The 19,457-nt window shown below is 40.4% G+C and overlaps 2 protein-coding genes across 3 annotated transcripts in view; one reads left to right on the top strand and one right to left on the bottom strand.

Annotated features, from left to right (window-relative positions):
- cnksr2a (connector enhancer of kinase suppressor of Ras 2a) overlaps nt 1-9,938 on the top strand; it is a 96,421-nt gene extending 86,483 nt beyond the window's left edge. Inside the window, exon 24 of one of the 2 annotated variants that reach the window (XM_049565333.1) lies at nt 5,797-9,938. In XM_049565333.1, the coding sequence (XP_049421290.1) occupies nt 5,797-5,994 (198 nt within the window). In that variant the 3' untranslated portion in view covers nt 5,995-9,938. The remainder of the gene's footprint in view (nt 1-5,796) is intronic. The other variant, XM_049565334.1, reaches the window with a different exon arrangement.
- A 2,982-nt stretch (nt 9,939-12,920) lies between these two features.
- Nucleotides 12,921-18,619, bottom strand: LOC125882174 (kelch-like protein 34). Its single transcript, XM_049565882.1, has one exon. It carries the CDS (start codon nt 18,061-18,063, stop codon nt 16,273-16,275), a length of 1,791 nt encoding a protein of 596 aa, XP_049421839.1. The 5' UTR covers nt 18,064-18,619; the 3' UTR covers nt 12,921-16,272.
- Nucleotides 18,620-19,457: the final 838 nt, after the last annotated feature.

Raw genomic sequence — 19,457 nt, 5'->3', positions numbered from 1 at the left:
AAAAACAAAAAAGCAGGCCTTGTTTAGCCAGTTGAAAAAGTTTAATGGCTGGCTGGCAACCAGGCCTCAGCTTTTGGTTGCCGAAACTTAAAATCTGGTTGCCATTTGTGGTCACCTTAAATTTTGAGTGAGATACTACAGTTATGGTTCAGCTTAATAAAATAAAATGTGATGCCTCCACCTCATAATGATGTTGAGCTGCCCGCTCATGTTGCTCCAAGCTCCAGTGCTTGTCTAGTCCTGTGGTGCTGTAGGATGTGCTACCTTCAACTGGTGGCTTGATGTGTCACTTATTGAAGCGTGTGCTGTACAAACAGTATAATTTCCCTCCAGCTCAAAGATGCTGAGATACTTTGCCTCCCAAATTTTCACAAATTCAATTCAGTCAGGAACACTTTGGTCAAAGAAAACTTAATTTCCATTAGCAATTTGATATTTGGTGGTATGGCTCTGTTCTGGGACCTCTCTGCCCTTCCACACGCATACGAGGAAAGCCTGAGGCAGAGAGAGCAACCCTCCCTGCCCTTCCATGTGCCTACATGGAAAGCCTAAGGCAGGGAGAGCAGCAGTAAAGACCCTCCAGGAATAGAACAGAGCAGCATTAATGACAAACAGAAATGACATTGATACATCAGACACAACATGAAAAGGAGGAGCTGGGGTGGAGGCAGGTTGCAAAGCGACTTGCAGAGGAAGCGGCAACAGTAGGCAGGCCAGAGCAGTTTAAATAGGGCGCCCTGAATGAGATTCGCCCACTGGTTGCGTAGAAAGGAATCATGTAATCTATCAGCTGACTTCCTTGTATCAATCAGCTAGCCTGCCTCATCTAACGCTATGCACAGTTCTTTGTAATTTGTTCAGGTTCATCTGGTTCTTTTTCAATTCATTCAGTTTGTTTGTGATTTTGATAGGCTGATTGAATTTTCCACCCCATGGTCAAACAACTTAGTTTGCTTCACCATTGTCTCTAAAACAGATGCCTGTGTGCACGCGGGTAAATGCACTAATGCACATGCAGCATTGTCTGCCAGTTCTGACTATAACAGCAATATTTAAATATTTATTTAAGGGTTCACGTTTTTTTTCATTTTTCTGTCCCTGTTCTTTATACGTTAAAAATTGGTGGCAACCAAAGGCCAAGAATGGGTTGCCAAAATGTTTGCCAGTGGCAAGCTGGCACCAGGCTGCATCATTTCCTGTCAGTCCCTTCTTCGTGTGAAGGCACCCTGACTCTAGCGCATTAACTAACAATGAAAACTACCACCTAGAGAGGTAATTACTGAGTGTAAAATGATTAAATGGTTAAACAGGAGTCAATTTCATGAAAATCTTAAGGATTTTAACTTTAAATACACCTCATATCAAACTCATATTTGATATCACACTCTTCTGTTGCAATTCTTACAGAAGGAAATGATGCAATTCTCTCTGTTCTTTGTTCATAAGCCGTTCTGTTAGCCCTTCTATTGTCAAGTTTTTTTAATGCTTTAGTTTGTATGAGGTTGGCATTCTCTGACACAACTCACAGACAGAAATCTCGCCATTTTCTCATCCAGATCCTCTATTTTTTTTTCTTATCCAGCGTGAACTGAAAGAATTACCTTTGTCACAGTGTCTTTTTCTTTGGCCCACACTCACATATGATTGCACCTAACTACATTAAATGTGAGCAGGGTGAAATGGATAAAACAGGACTCCTTTTATTTTGCAGAGGGATACTTTCATGTGCATTTTTAGCTGTAATACACCATGATTTCCTGACCCTGAAGTACACACACATAAACACACACACACTGTCTCTGTCTTGTTAGTTTCAGTGCCGTCTGTCTCCTCGGTTTGGTTTGAGAGCTTTGTCAAGCAGCCATCTGTGGCTTTATGCTATATGAACAGTGGTTATGTTTCTGGGCTGGGTGCCTGTGAATGGCTCTTTTGCTGTGGCTGTTTTCTTTTTTTTGTCTCTATAGAGTTTGTATCTTTGTTGCTTCCTCCATGTACGTGGGCGGGGATGGTTGGCAAGGGCGCAGGGATCTTTGTCGCTACAATAGCTTTTAGCGAGGGTCTCTGGCTGTGGCTGCACGTGTCTGCTGGTACAGGTTGGCTGGAGGAGCTTACATGTTTGTTCCCTGTCTGGCGTCTCTTAAAGGAATACACCAAGTCTTTGTGGGGGGAGTTTAGATGAAACATACTTGTGTCAAATATTAAAAGCAAAGTCATCCATGTGACCCTGGTAGACATTAAACTGGTGTTTACAATCTATCAGGTTGTGTTTGTGTCCTCAGGCAGCAGCGACTTATCTGCAGTGGTTGCTGTGGAAACAACAAAGACATACACGCATATTTTCTTTGTATCTTTTATGTATTAAAATTGAACGGAAACAAGAAGCTACAGTCAAGATGACAAGTGGAGATGTGCACTCCAACTCTTTATAGATAGAGCGATGCAGAGTGTCTCATGCAGCGAACAATAATAACGACAGAGGAGGCTCTTATATGCTGTGTTTAATATTGTCATTATGGCTGGATAACTGTGCTCTAGATGTAGCATCAACAGTCATCATCACCATCATAACTGTCACATCTCTTATATCAATCTATTACACAGTATGTCAATTTTTTTTAAATTCTCAGTTCAGTGAGAGTGACCAGCTTTTTAAAGTAAGAAAACACATCTATTATTAACAAAAGGCTTTTGTTTTTTTTTTTTTTTAATAAATGTAACATTGAAATATTAATGATTCAGTAATACAGCTAGGTTTACATTCAGATATTAATCCACTGAACGATGATTTTTAATTTAATCACAATGTCCCATAAACCTTTAATTTTCATGTAAATAAGGGAAGTTCTCCTCAGTGCAGTAGGAAATATGTCTTTTAAACATCATCCAATTTCAGAACATATTTTTGTAAGACATCCTTTTTAAAGTCCTTATGAATTATAATTTATTGATGCTCTACAGATGCGTTATAAGGCAATGATAAAGATTTCCCTGAACCCACAAACACTTAAAGGAAACCCTCACCCCCTAAATGACAATTTGTGTATCAGTTACTCTGTTACTTTTAATTCACAAAGAAAACTTTTTCTATGCCTCCATGTGATCGAAGAATTGAAAAACAGAGAAAATTCTTCATGAATCAATGGGCTCCACGTTAACAACAGCAAAGATCTATCAAAACATTTGTTTACAAACTCTCACAAAACTTGTGCAGTATAATCCAGGGGCCTGTATCACGAAGCAGGATTTTGTCTTTGCGAGGTAACTTCAGGGTTAACCCTGGGTTTTCGGTCTCACGAAGCCGGTTCAGTTCTTATCGGGGTAGATCACCATGGTAACTTACTCTGAACGGCTATCCTACTCCGGATCAGGGCAAGTTCAGGGTTGAATCTGATCCTATAAAAAGCACCACCCACTGGCCAATCAGCTGTTCGGAAAAAAATGACTCTGCTGACAGAAATGCAGCTCAGTCATGACGGGAAGTTTAATTCATTTGATTGATTTTGATTTGAAAGTTTATTTTGAACATTAAAAAAGAAAAGAAAGCAACAACAACAGATAATGAAAACATTGTTCAAAAAGGAGTGGAAAGAAGTCGAACTTTCATCCCACCCCTTCATAAGAAAGAAACTGATCATTTGCGGACGCTTAATAGCACCATTAGGCTAATTAGTGCCAACATTTTGTTTTGTTGGAGGAAATGATCCCTGTTAAAGATAATGGGCCTAATTGACAGCTTTGCTGCTGGAAATGTGGAAAGTAGCCTATCATGTCTACACTTCATGGTGTTTGAGGGATTTTCCTTTTTGTTTTTTTAAAGAGGGAGACTAGGTAGCCTATATTTTTGCACAGCTGTTAATTTCTAACACAGCTCAATATCAGGATGATTTTATTCAGACTATCAATTTGGTGTTGATATGATTTAATTGTGGCGTCAGCTTTAAGCTTTATTGTAGCATATATAACGTTATGACAAAGAAGACCAATTTATCAGACGCAATGATGTTAGACGATAATACACGCAATTCATCTGCGCAGCATTGATTTCATGGGATTCAAGGGTGTGATCAGTGTCAGATGTACAGGTACAGGTACTGTAGCTACTTGAACCAGTGATGAGTCATTTAACCTACACATCATTTTATTTGCTACCTTGTTTTGTCTTGATTTTTCCCTCTCTCCTCCTCTATTTCTTCTTTCCTCACCCGTTTTTTTTTTCTTCTCTATTATGTGATTTCATTGATGTTTTGACAGGGGAATTTCTTTGATAAGCTTTTACTGGCTTCTAACCTCTCTGGCACTTTTCTTTTTTTAATCTTGTAAATTTTATACTGTCTGTTTTTAACATTATGTAAAAATAAACTAATCTAAATTAAAGCCAAATATTATTCATCCCATTGCCACGCATGTTTCCTCCTCCTGCAGCTGCCACGGTGTTGGCCTTTTCTGTAAAGTTGCTTTTCTCCTCCTCATATTTTAGTAGAATTAATCTCTGATCCTCACGAGAAATGCTTTTTTTTTTTTCCTCACATACGGCGCTCTGTGAGGATGCTCAGTGACGCTGCACTTCTCTCATGATTGTGATTGGTCCTCTGCGTGCACGTTCACGGCTCTTGATAAAGCAACCCTGGGTTGAGTTACCGAGTTGATATCCAGCGTCGTGATTGCCATTGTTAGGGTTAGTCAACCCAGGATAGGTCTGGGTAACCCAGGAAAGGTTGATCTCGCTTTGTGATACAGGCCCCAGGTCATTTATCAAGTCATATGCTCAGTACTTACTGCACTTTAGCTCAAACTTTAGCATTTAAAACTGAACTTATCAAGGCAGGGGTAGACCAGCAGCTCCTGTGATCAGCAAGGTAAAATTACTGATTTTGTCAATGGAGTTTGGCTTTGAAGAGAACATAGATAAGTTTCACTGTCTGTTCAGTTCCCCATCAGAAAGGTCTGTCTGTTTGGGAAGTATGGAGCATAAGATTGGATAAATGAGACTTGGACTATACTGCACGAGTTGTGAGAAGGTTTGTAAACAGATGTTTTGATATAGTTTTGCTGTTGTTAAATGCAGACCCCTTGAACTTCAATTCATAAGGAATTTTCTCAGTTGTTGGATTCTTTGTTCACTGTGGAGGCATGTGAGAAAAACAGCTTTACTTCACGAATACAGTGTAACATGGCGGAGTAATTGATACACAAATGGTCATTTGTAATGGTTCATCTGTTAATAAGTAATATGTGAATATGAGAAATAAGCTCTAATAAAGCAGATCAAAGATGCAAATGTAAGAAAAAAAGATGCAAATATAAGAAATGACCTTATATAAGGTAGATAGAATACCAATAAAAAAACAAACTCTTGACTTTAAAGAAAATGAAAGTGCAAAATGTATGGAAGTGCATTTAAAAGTACAAAAATGGTGATAGTTAACGAAGCACAGTTTCAACATGTAACGACAATAAAGTTTAAAAAAAAAAACATTAAATAGTGATATAAAAAGGAAATATATGGAAAAAGAAACATTGTTAAGGTATGTCATTTTCTTCTTAACCCTTTGTAAAGGCTTCCTTACTTAAAATTTAGTATCAGAGTAGTAGAACAAATAATCTACCAAGAACAAATGGATGGTCTTGAAGTAACACATACTAAATCTCCCCAAAACTTAGTGTATCCCGTTAAGTGTGTGTCTTGCTTCACGTGTGTCTGCGTTTTAAAGCTTAGTGGTTTAAAAGTATACAACTAAAAAGAGTGACCCCCCCCCCCCATCCCCCTCCCCCAACCCCTCCTGTGTTTCCCCTTAGGACAGGGAGGGGGAGCTAGCGCTGATTGACAAGCTGTTGGCCAATCCCCAGCTGTCGTCGGCAGAGTTCCAGGAGTGGAAAAGAGCCTATCAGGAGCTGTTCTCTCAGGAGCCTGACTCGACCGCCGAATCAGACCCTGGCCCGCCCCTCACCCCCTCGCTCTCTCACACACACTCCTACATCGAGACCCACGTCTGACGAGTGAAACACACACACACACACACACACACACATACACACACATGTTTGAGTTGCTCCTGAAGAGTCGAACAAAACAGCAGCGGTTGTTTTGATGCATCAGGGTCGCGATCAGTGACGGACTTTGTCAAGAGAGGAGAGTAGGGACAGCTCCACATCCAGATACGCTTTCAGCAGCCGCGGTGTACCAGTGCAACATGACAGCTTTCTGAGGAGATGGCCGTGTGGCCATCATGTCACATCAGTCTACGAGCTGATGGGTTATGCCACTCCAGCTGGCTCGGGGGCGGACGATTAACTGAATCTTAAGTATTACATGTTAGCTTTTGTGCTCTATAAATACTTTGGACAACTTTCATCAGTTTGCTCCCGCTGACATGGACAGAGGCCTCAGAGTAGTTCCTTCATTTACAGTATTTCATCCTGCTTGTTGTGCCATGTTTATACCGACTGCATAGCCACAGAGTGACATACATTGTATTCTATCAAGCCTTATACTTGATATCTATGATGATATTTTCTGTACAGTGAGTGTTACAGCAGAGAACAGTTAAGCACAAGTCTTTTTTAAATCAAATAGTCTCAGTTTCTAGTTTTAGAGACTTTTGTTTGTGCTGGTTTGGTAGAATAACGTACTGTACTGTGCTAGGCTGGACCTGAAGCATGCACACTCCAACTGGAATAGGAACCATTTAAAGGAAAAATCCACCCTGAAAATACTTAACACCATTTTTAACACTGCTAGTGACAGTGTTTTTTCCGTTTAAGAGGCCATGTGCTATTTTTATTGTTTTGTTTTTTGCACTTAACTGATGTGATGCCAGTTCTCTTGTCATGCTGTCACTTCATTTTCACTGTCAGTATCATTTTACCTCCAGCGAGTCTTGTCTCGCAGTATTATCGTTGATACTGTTAATTTAATTTGACATTTGACATCAGCTACCTCTCATTAATTCATTTCTAGGCCTAAATATTTCCTTTAAATCACATCACTTTAATGGAAACATGACTCATCTTCAGTACGATATGATAATGCATGACACTTCTTTTTTTTTTTTTTTAATTATTATTGTTCACATTTCCATAAACAGCATATGTTGAAATAAGACCTCTTAATACCTGTGTAAAGATACTGTCATATCTTTGATTACATTCCTCAATCCCATGATATTACATACAGTAACCATTTTTCCAATTCTGCCTAATAACAGTACTGTTATACCCATGTGTACATTGTCTGTAATGGCCATAAAGAAATCCATTTTTAAAGTAATTTCACTGAAAGAGAAGGAAAAGTCAACAGTCCTTGTTCTGTTTTGTGCTGACCAGACTAAAAATACCTGTTTGACTTGTCTAACTCTGAATGCAGAAGCCTTAAATATACTGGGGCTGTGACAATATGCTTATCTCCTACTTTCATGTATATTGCCATGAGATGTCAAAATTCTTTTTTACAATTTTTGTTTACTTTGTAACACTAGACTATGGGAAAAGAGAGACTGTATATCATGAACCATAGCTCCAAAAATGATGCACATCACAACAATCAGTCTTTCTGACTTTTTCAACAGCAATAAGCCCCAATCAGACAGAGCATGTTTTGCAGTGTCTTTTTTACATTGTTGCTATTGTTGCTAGACAGCCACCAAATCAGCTGTCCTTAGCTTTACTGCTAATTTGTTGCGAAATAAACAGACCCATACTTTAAAATCTGAATACAAAAACTGACACATGGAGGACACTTAGGGACTGGACTAGAGGTCAGACTCGCCAGAGGACCCACAATACTATATTATCACAATGCTTAGGTCAAGATACAATATTATCGTGATACGCTGAGTATTGTGATACAATATATTGCGATATATTGCGATTCATTACCTAATTTCCAACTGCAAATCATTTCCCCAAAGGAAAACTTTGTCAGCATCAGTTTTCAGTCTGTTTATCTGACTTTAATCATTTTTATTGCAGCAAAATGTGATACAAAGCAGACAGACTAGCCAACACCTTCATAAAACTCAATGCAGCATACACCTGAGAAACTGAACTGTTGGTAGATTCATTGCCCTTTGCAAGGCCAGATTAAGCATCTAAGCGAAACACTTCACATGCAGGTTTCCGGCTAACTGAATGGCAACAACTATGTTAGAGGTGTTGTCTGTTACAACTACAAGATGTTTGTCAGCAGTCCTCCATTCTGGTTCTGCATTTTGCAGGAGGTCTGCAGTGTTTGCTCCGGTTTGACTTTCGTGTACTGCTGTGGCACAAGTGAGCCAATGGAACTGCATTTGTATCACGCCTTCCTAGTCATCCAACCACTCAAAGCGCTTTTTACACTACAAGTCACCCATTTACACACACATTCATACACTGGTGTCCGAGGCTACCATACAAGGTGCCATCTGCTACTCAGTTTTTAACACACTCACACACCAATATCATCGGGAGCAATTTGGGGTTCAGTATCTTGCTCAAGGATTCTTGGACATGCAGACTGGAGGAGCTGGGGATTGAACCGTTAATCTTCCTTTGAGCCACAAAGCCTAATGTTTGTGTGTGCGCTACTGCATCGCCACCACAGAAGGCTAGCCTCTCAATTGATCTGATCGGACAATAGGACAAAAAGGCAGATGAAGTTGGGAGTTCCTCTGGTCTTAGCTTAAGTTTTTTCAACTGGAGGTTTTCAGGGCGCTCCTGCAAAACGTGAGGCACTCAGCGATGCAAAAGCAGCAAACAAACCCCTTCACTCTCATTAAAAAACAATAACAAAAAGTCACCCTGCTGTTATAACTGCTCTGTCTGATCGGGGTCTTATACTGCATAGAAATGCGTAATTTACTGATAATACATCCTACCTAACTTATCTTTTAACAAAGGGTCTGTTGAGGTAAAATTATCTGAAGTTTTTAACTCTAAGAATTCTTGAACTCTCAAATTTTAATCTGGTGTTTGTTTGATATGCATATTTGACTGAATTATTTGATTTCAAAAGGCACCCCTGGAGTGCCTTTAGGTGCACCAAAAGGCACTCCTGTTGTACACCCATCCAGCGTTTTTTACCTTCCAAGGTACAAACTGGAGTCTTGCTTTTCTCTTCTGGACCTGTTTTTTATTCCTTTGATTTTTCGAGGCTTTGATTTTTCAGGCAACCTGACTTTATCACTTGAAATATGGTCACCATGACAACTGCAAGTATATGAGTCAACAACAAGTGCTGAAGTTTGTGTAATGTTGCTCTGGTCGCCAGAGAAAGGCATCCTGAAACACGAAAATCTATAATTTAAGTAATAAGGAAAGTAATAAAGTAGAGCTTTTATCACAAAATAACTTCTGAAACTTTCTGAACATCACAGAATGATTATATTTTATGTGATGGTGTAAAAGTTTCTAAGGGTGGATTTTTCCTCAGAGAGCATTCATCTCTCTGTGTCCTGCATGCCACATAGAGAGTATGAGGAAACATTTGCATAGGAATTAAAATATGGATCTAAATAAAATATATTAGTTTGTTATTTGTACGCTGCTGCCAAATGACTTAATACTCAGAGACACTGCACAAAACTATGAAAGCAATCATATACACAGGTATACACAAAGACATGCACACACGCCAATAACACGCACATGACACAACACAGTTTGAATGCTCTTTCTATGCTGCTGCCCGTGGTTGGTTGTAGTAGCATGTCTTTGTTGTAGAGAAACACAATATTCCTTTTCTGTTTTTGTGTTTGAAATCTCTAGATACAGTAGATCTCTCTCTTTATAGAGTGCAAACTAAGTGTCTTGGAAAATGTTCTCTAATTCTATCAGGTTTTTTTGGACAGTTAAGTAAAGATTGTTTAATGTTCAATCTATAAATTATGGTAAAATAACAGTATTTATTTATCATTCTACGTGTTCTGTCGGAAGAAGAAGAGTGGATCAATAAAGTGTGGTCATTTGGGTGATGGTGTACTTGTGGTTTGTTTTCGCTTCAGTGGACATTGAGATGGAGAGGAGGCTGACAGGATGTGATGAGCACTAGTAAAAGCTGTTATATCGTCACTGTCAATAAGGGAGGAAAGAGTCCCAACCCAATTATCCCAATAAATGTTGATTTTGCATTTCTCAGCTAAGCATGGACATATTACATTTGTATGTGTAATTTATGTGGCTGGGATAAAAAACACAAACAGCAACATTGTCCCAACATATGCTTGAAAAATACTCTATTTAAATACTATTTGCAGTGAACATAGCTAGATATTTCCTGACATGCTGTTGAAAACTACACAGTTGTTGAAGCAAACACAGATGGAAATGTCCCAACATATGGTTAAAAAATACCAGTTTTTGTTTTGCATAAAACACAGCTGGAAATGTCCAGTTGTATGCTTAAAAAATACCCAGTTTTGTTGCAGCAAGCATGGTTGGAAATGTCCCAACATATGGTTAAAAAATACCTGATATTGTTGCAACAAACACGGTTGGAAATGTCCCAACATATGGTAGAAAAATACCTGGCTTTGTCCCAGCAAACATTTTTGGAAATGTCCTGACATATGGTCAAAAACTACCTGGTTTTGTTGCAACAAACACGGCTGGAAATGTCCCAACATATGGTTGTAAAATACCTGGCTTTGTCGCAGCAAACACTGTTGGAAATGTCCTGACGTATGGTTAAAAAATACCTGATATTGTTGCAACAAACACGGTTGGAAATGTCCCAACATATGGTAGAAAAATACCTGGCTTTGTCCCAGCAAACATTTTTGGAAATGTCCTGACATATGGTCAAAAACTACCTGGTTTTGTTGCAACAAACACGGCTGGAAATGTCCCAACATATGGTTGTAAAATACCTGGCTTTGTCGCAGCAAACACTGTTGGAAATGTCCTGACGTATGGTTAAAAAATACCTGGTTTTGTTGCAGCAAACACAGTTGGAAATGTCCCAACATGTGGTTGTAAAATACCTGGTTTTGTTGCAGCAAACACAGTTGGAAATGTCTCGACATATGGTCAAAAACTACCTGGTTTTGTTGCAACAAACACGGCTGGAAATATCCCAACATATGGTTGTAAAATACCTGGTTTTGTCGCAGCAAACACAGTTGGAAATGTCCTGATGTATGGTTAAAAGATACCCAGTTTTGTTGCAACAAACACGGCTGGAAGTGTCCCGACATATGGTTGTAAAATACTTGGTTTTGTTGCAACAAACACAGTTGGAAATGTCCCAGCATATGGTTGTAAAATACCTGGTTTTGTTGCAGCAAACACAGTTGGAAATGTCCCAACATATGGTCAAAAACTACCTGGTTTTGTTGCAACAAACACGGCTGGAAATGTCCCAACATATGGTTTAAAAATACCTGGTTTTGTTGCAGCAAACACAGATGGAAATGTCCTGACATGGTTTAAAAAATACCGTTTTGTTGCAACAAACACGGTTGAAAATGTCTAGACATATGGTATAAAAATACCTGGTTTTGTTGTTGCAAACATGGCTGGAAATGTCCCAACATATGGTTGTAAAATACCTGGTTTTGTTGCAGCAAACACAGTTGGAAATGTCCCGACATATGGTCAAAAACTACCTGGTTTTGTTGCAACAAACACGGCTGGAAATGTCCCAACATATGGTTGTAAAATACCTGGTTTTGTTGCAGCAAACACAGATGGAAATGTCCTGACATATGGTTTAAAAAATACCATTTTGTTGCAACAAACATGGTTGAAAATGTCTAGACATGTGGTATAAAAATACGTGGTTTTAAAAATACGTACAGAGTTAAACATGTTTTGATGTGGTTAAAAATACCAGCCTTTGTTGTTTCTTGGTCACGAACAGTGGTCTGCTGCTTGGCAGCCATCTCGCCTTGGTTTCACGCCATCCACCATCCCCTCCTCTTCATGATAGAACTTAAACATTTAATCTGAACTACATCGCTGCAGAAATGTTGATATGATACACATGAAACCTACAAATGTAACATATCCATGCTTTGCAGAAATGTAACCTGCTGACATTTTATTCTGTTCACCTGGGCTGAGAGTTGATGACAAACCAAAAGAGATCCTCTGGTTTAGAAACTCAGCTCTGCTCCTTCTCCCAGTTGACAAGTCCAAATCCCTGCCACCTTTCCCACAATGCTACTATCAAAGCTGAGTGAGAACTTGAACATTGCCTTGGTTCCCTTGACAAAAAGCCTATGGGATTTCTCCACTGCATTTTGGAGAAAATAAACTCTGTGGCAGACCAAAGTTTTAGATGCTTACACATTTTGTTCAGCAGGAAAACCTTCACAAATGAACACCACTTTTACAATGTTTGAAGTGTAAATGCAGTCACCAGAAATATAAAGCCAATGTAAGGCTATAAATGAACTCCACCACGGTTGCATGACTACACCACTAAGCTTTTAACTTGTAATTCGGTTTGGCTCACTTATGTCTTCTGCAAAGTCCTTTGGTCTACTGTAAAAACAACAAGGCAGATCGGTTTGGAGTTGAAAACAGCTCATCCTAAAGGATCAAAAATATGATTCTTAATTTTAGGTGACTATATACTAAAGACAACATAGTTGAACATGAATATTATATTCCATATCCATTTTTCCAAAAGATGTTGTTGCTAATGTTAGCTCAAGATCAATTAAATTTAGAAGATTAAAAGGCAACATTATTATAAAAACACAAACCTCCTGTTTCCTCTAAGTCACTGAGCTCATATTTAGGTAGATTTGCAGCTCCAAACTCAGCTGGTAGTCCAGATACAATCAAAAAATTTCCATCAGATGGTTTTCTATGATAATCTAGGTTTGAAATGAACAGATAATAGCACAGGATGCTACTTGGAACTAATGAAATGGATATAAAATAAACAGACACACCAGAGCTGATCACCTTTGCAATTCAGTTTTATTGGTTCTTGGTTCTTAATAGTTATTGAATAAATGAATGGCTGTTTTCAGATTTTTTGTTATCTTGTTATACAGTTTATTTGATTTATCAGAATCCATAAAAAATATATTAATACAAATTCACAACTTCATGTTTATTACCAATTGGAATACTTAGTTGCACAATGGTGCAAAAAAAACCCTACATTAAACCCAAGCAATGGTTTGACAATAATAGGCGTCTAAAAAGTCAACACACCATGATTTGTATTAAATATTTAAATTGCCTATTAAAGTAATTTAAAATGTTTTGGAAGTTTGTACCAGTGTACATTTGAGCAAACTTTTTTAAACACGATTTATCGAAAGTAATCACTAGGGTATATACTGAGAAAACCAAATTAATTTTGAATTCAGTATTACCTTCAAACATGATAAAACATGTTAAATAAATAATGTTTATGCAGACAGTAAGCATTTAGGTTTAAATGGAAGTGAGAACTGAGGTCCATGAATAATGAACTCCAGCAGGTTACCTAGCTACTACCCACAAATCATGCATATGATTTCCTGCTATTGCTTTTTCTGCTCTGCAGCTTTAAGCTTCTTTGTCCATTTGGTTGCCAGTGCAGATGGAAAACAAGACCGAAAAAAGGTCACTCCATATCCTTGCTTTGCTTTTATTTCTATATCTGTCTCATAGATAACTTAAATTATGTATCACTAGTAAATAAACAGGAATGTCACATGCGTCGCACTTTCATCTTACATAAAATACTCAGCTTAGCTTTGCTGTTATATTTCAAAGATGTCCTCCTCCACCTTCACCAGCTATCTCCTGTTTTGACATCTTCTCTATTCCCTCTTATGTGCGATAGCCTCTGCCTCCACAGCCTGGCTCAACCTCTTCCTGAAAACTCATTTGTTCAGGAATTACCTTCGTCCCACTAAATCTCTTTACCTCCTCGCTATTGTTCTCAAAATCCCCTTTATCTTCCTCCTTAGCTCTTGTTTTATTTCTCCTCTTAGAACACTGGCACATCTGGTCACAGGAATATCACTAACAGAACACCATGTTTATCACTTCTCAGTGGTGGTTGCTTGTAATTAGCCCTTAATAACTGGATCCACTAAATACTTGAAATTATAGATGATGAAATATATAATTATAGATGATAAAAAGACTGAGAGTTAAACTGCATCCCTTTTTTTGTCAGTCTTTTCCTACAATCTGTCACATCAGTGAGTAATCAGACGCAGAAATGCACTCGAAAAACTAAAACAAAAATAGGCTACAATGAAATGCACCTTTTAACTTGTGTTATTTTATATGCTTGACATGTATTTTTTAAATAAAACATTTTGGGAACTATACGCTTATTCACTTTCTGTTAGCTAAAAAAGTGAAAGTGAAAATGTCGGCACAAGGTAGCACTTGCTCTGGATGAAGGGAGGGCTGAAACATGTAGGGAGAGAGGATGGACCCGCTGGTATATGTGGATTCATCAGAGGAAACACTATTAATGTATACAGTAAAACTTCAATTAGTAGCCCGGGCTATTATTTATTTAAATCACCAAACTCAACAGGCCTATATTAGGGACAGGTGTCTATATGGGACAGACCTTTAATTCTTTTTACACAAAACTGTGGGAAATTCAACCAAATTGTTTATTTGAACCAGTATGAATAGTACTGGTACAACATTCATAACTTGGATTAATTTTGATGAAAAACACTTTTTATTCTGCTGATTGGTGGACCCTTATGGACTAAAGGAATATAAATAACTTGGTGGGTAATCCAGGACTGAACACATATTCTGACTTTACGACAACTTTAGAAGAAGGAAGTCACCAGTTGTTGTTTTTTTCATCATGTCGGTATATCTGAATGAAGTGTGGTCGTCTCTGGTGCTCATAGTTTCAGTACATTTAAATGAACCAAGCTAGCAGTGTGTAGCATCTCCATATTGACAATAGTTTAAGCATTTACATTTGTATATTTTTCTAAACGGCTAACTAAGGTTAGCTCAAGTAGTTAGCCACCATCCAAAGAACTTCTATAGAAATAAACGGCTTGGCAACCAAACTGGGCGTCTATTTGAGCCAGGCCTTTATTTGTCAAAATGTGTAGCTACACCAAGCTAGTAAATGAGACTAGGCTTTTGATTGAAGTTTTATCTGAAGCCTTAATTTCATACGTTATATTCATACTAGTTTGAGTAAACAATTAGATTGTATTTACCAATCTTTGCTGAGCAACAGTTTTGTGTGAAAGAAGTTAAAGGCCTGTCCCATATAGATGTCCCAAATATAGGCCTGCTGATTTTAGTGATTTAAGCAAATAATAGCCCGGGCTATTAATTGAAGTTTTACGGTATGCAGTATTTCAACATATTTCCCCTCCATTTCTGTTGTTCCTCAGCACTTGGGCATGTAAGATGTGACGGCTGGTCTTTGTGGTAGGCTATTTGTCTTGCCCCTCCTCTACTGTGATTGCAGTAAAATGTGACAATGATGAGCGCAGTGTTTTAATCAAAGTGGAACAGTTTTCACCTTTGGCACTCAAAAAAAAAGGCAATCATGCAGCACTCAGCTCAGAATAGACGCTCAGCACCTTGTCACGCTGATTTGTAGCATAGCATCAGTACACTGCCATTGCAAAGTATTAAAAAGAATAAGGTAGCCCCCAGAAAAATGCTATGGTGGACACTGCGCCGCATGCTAAGGACAAACTGTCTCCTCATTCTAGCTTCATATTTGGCAGACAGATATGAGACTCACAACAATCTTCTCATCCAGCAGAAAATATATTTCCCAAAATGTATAACCACATCTATATATGGCAGTAGGCTACTGGTATTAGTATTAGCTTAGCATAAAGACTGGTAGGAATAAGGGAATAAGGGAAATGGCTAGCCTAGCTAGCCTTTTCCAGAGGCAACAGTTCTGCCTACAAGCACCTGTAAAGCTTACTAATAAACATATTATATGCGATACCTATAATCATACAAAAACCAAGGTGTAAATATGATGCTAAGCTAACCACCTCCCGGTATTAGTTTCATATTTAACAGACCTATATTAGATTGGTATCAATGTTCTTATCTAATTCTCAGCAAGAAAAGTGTTAGTGTATTTCTAAACTGTTTGTTTCAGTAGTAATAGAGGAAGTTAAGAAAATCTTACTTAACATATTTTCCTAAATGTCTTGGAGTCATGCACACCTGTTCTCCAATGATGAGATGGGCCTAGATGGCTGAACCCAATAGTTTTAGTTGCTTAAAATGCGCGTGTGCTCTTTTCTCAGAATTTTGAGACTCTGTTGCACCTCTGAGAGAAACTGTCTCACTTTCATGTTAAACTGTTCTCACACTATGTGCACGTTAGTCTGGTAAAGGCAGCAGTGTGCACTCAGTGCCAGTGAGAGGTCTGGGGAGCTGACAGATCTCTCTCCAGTGATCTTTTTTTGTATCGTACTCCAACACACTCTTCACTATCACCTCCTGTCCTTCACTCCATCTCCTCCCTCCGAACACCAGCAGATTCCCAGATGGCGCTGACACCATTCCATAGTTAAAGGAGCCAGTGAGGAGTGGTCGAAGACGGGTCCAGTCATCTGACTGCGGATCGTATCGTTCAATATCGCAGAAAGGCTCGTACATTCCCAACAAGGCGTAGATGTGGCCATGGGCGACTGCCAGGCGGTGATTGAACCTGGCGATGGACATGGGCGCTCGCTTCTCCCAGGCTCTGCCTTTGAGGTCCCAGAACAGGACTTCTTTGCTGCTCTCTCTGTGGTCATCCCGGTTATCGCCATGGTTACTGCCGCCCTGGTTGCCACCTGACACGTAGATGTTGTTGTCAAGCACAGCAGAAGCGTGGCCGTAAAGGGGGCGAGGCATGTTTGCTCCTCTCCTCCACGCTCCTGTGGCCATGTCGTAAAACTCAACAGAAGATACGGAGGTGTGTGTGTTGCCGTCTGGTTGTGTGTGTCGTCCCCCGATGGCATAAATAGCATCCTCTACTACGCAGCAGGTGAACTGCGCCCGCCTCTCCAGCATGGACTCTACCGCTACCCAGCATTCGAAGCGAGGATCGTAGCGCCACACCTGGTTGGATGTCACCACGGTGACAGACTTTTTGCCATCCTCCTCCCCCTCTTTCACTTCCTCTCCTCCGATCACGAAGAGGAAACCCCCCACTGAGCACACGCAGTGATTTCTCAGCCGCAGCGGGATGCTGGAGCACAGAGGTGAGAACTTCCTGCCTCTGGGATCAAACATCACCATTTTCTGTTCTGGCCAATCAGGACTGGACCCTCCACCTACAAGCAGCACACGATTGGGCGACGCTCTGAGTGTCGACTGTTTGCTCTGTCTGATTGGCTGAGCTGAACCCAGTCTGTGGTACTCCAATGCCTGAGTCAACTGACCTCTGATTAGAGGTGTGGCCATGGCTTTGTGGGCATGGCTAAGATTGGGGAGCTCAGAGGGGGCAACCAATCCAAAGCGCAGACGACTCAGCAGGAGATTTGATTTTAGCAGAGGGAGGGGTCCGTTGTCATCCAGCCAATCCAGAGCCAGCTTTATGAGCTCCACCTCCTTGACACCAGGTATCTCATCAGCGTCGAGCACCGCCATCAATGACTGCATATTCAGCTTGAGAAGGTCATCCCTGCTTTCCTGCAGCAACGTCTCCATCTCCATAGCGATGGTTTGATTGGCAGCTTCAAGTGCATCTGAGAGAACATGGTGTTCGGCCAGGTTAGCATAGCAACAGCAATTCTCAACGCTTAAACCATCAATCATGAAGCGCTCGCATATTGACACAGCCGTCTCCACCTGCAAGTACCTGGCTGCCTCAAGGACGACAGGAAGTGTTAACGGCGATACGCTGAGCCAGCCAGAGTACAGGAAGTCCAGAATGGCGTCTAAACCCTCAGGTGTTAGCGCGGGGAGGCTAATGCAGCCCGCTAATCTCTCAGCGGTAGTCTCTCCAAACAGAGCCCAAAAATACTCGCTGGAGCTGGCCAAAAGGGCGCGATGACAAGGGAAGGATACACCGCCGGCCTCCAGGACGACATCACACATGTTTCCCTGAGAGCGCAGGCGCTGGAAGCCGGCAAGAAGTCCGGTTCTGTGGGAGGAACTGTAGAGGAGGGAGTAGCTATCCATCCAAAAGATAGGAGGTGAGAAGATATTGGAGAGAGAAAGCTTTTTGAGAAACAGAAAAGGATTAGTTGCAAAGAAAATTCTTAGTCAGGAAGGTAGGAGGAAGCAGCAGCAGTGAGAGGGAAGTAAGAGGAAGAAAGATTAAAAGCAGAGAAAAAGCAGTAATGAGTGTTGTCAAAAAAGATGTAGCCGACAAGCTGCACTAGAACATCAGACTAAAGAGAATCAGACATTAGTAGGAGAGCAGGATAATGGGTTGTTGAGAGCAAAGAGCAGGAAATGATAGGAGACGACAGGAGAGTTGAGAGGAGAAAAGTCAAGTGCGTGTCCTCAGCCGACGTCTCTCCATCTGTGTTTTTGTCCTGCTCTGTCTGCATGTGACACCATGACAGAAAGGCGATCAACTGCCCCCCTACACACACACACACACACACACGGTCCGTACCGCCCCTCCTTTTGGCCCTCAAACTTCCCAAAGCCTCCTGTCTCCTTCTGTGATGTCCCAGCTCTGTTGGCTTTGTGTCTGTCCGCTGCCCTTTTCTCTGCGTCCGGGAGGGAGTATCACCAGAATATATGCATCCAACATACCCACCAATGGGGCAAGTGAGCAGATGCATGGATAAACACATGCGCACACACACACACACACTGGGAGCCTGGCAGGGTTTTAGTGTCTATCCCGGCGGATGAACTCATTGGTAAATACAGCTGCCACAGTCTGCAGAACTAAGATTCCAGGGCACGGTTGCCACGGCACCTATCTGTGCCCTCATCGCCATGGCGACAGGAATAGAAACACAGGCAGGGCTCGGCTCTGAGGTACATATCAAACCAGAGGAAGTTTTGCCAAGCTGTCAAAGGATTTTAGAAGTGTCAAAAGTAGCGTGTAGCATTTGGTATTAGAATGAGCTGTGCCCTTCTGGGAGGCATTTAACCTTATTGTGACCTGTGCTGCTTCAAAATCAGACAGGTTGATGTCATGCCATTATTTTTATGCAGAGACAGGGGCAGCGGGGTTGTGGTGGGGTGGGAGTGATGAAGATTTGTTTTCAATATCAGGCTACAAGTTGTCCAGCGTGTTTACGGTGGTGTGATTAATGTTGAGCCACTGTTTGTCTGGTATACATGTACACATCAGTATGCAAACGGCATAGCTTTACAGCACACTTACAAGTTCTTGCAGCTCTCTCTGCATCGTACATTTTGTCATGAGTTATGATCTCTGAAGAGATGCTGGCTCACACCCAGAGATGAGTGTGTATTTGTATGCGAGTGCAGTAGTGGAATCTGAAAGTACATTTACTCAAGTGCTGTACTTAAGTACAAATTGGAGGTACTTTACTCAAGTATTTCCATTTTCTGCCACTTCATACTTCTACTCCACTACATTCTGGGGG

Source organism: Epinephelus fuscoguttatus, linkage group LG21 (genome assembly GCF_011397635.1).
Source record: "Epinephelus fuscoguttatus linkage group LG21, E.fuscoguttatus.final_Chr_v1".
Taxonomy (NCBI): domain Eukaryota; kingdom Metazoa; phylum Chordata; class Actinopteri; order Perciformes; family Serranidae; genus Epinephelus; species Epinephelus fuscoguttatus.
The sequence above is the reverse complement of the archived record's forward strand: the minus strand, read 5'-3'. Positions and strand labels throughout refer to the sequence as shown.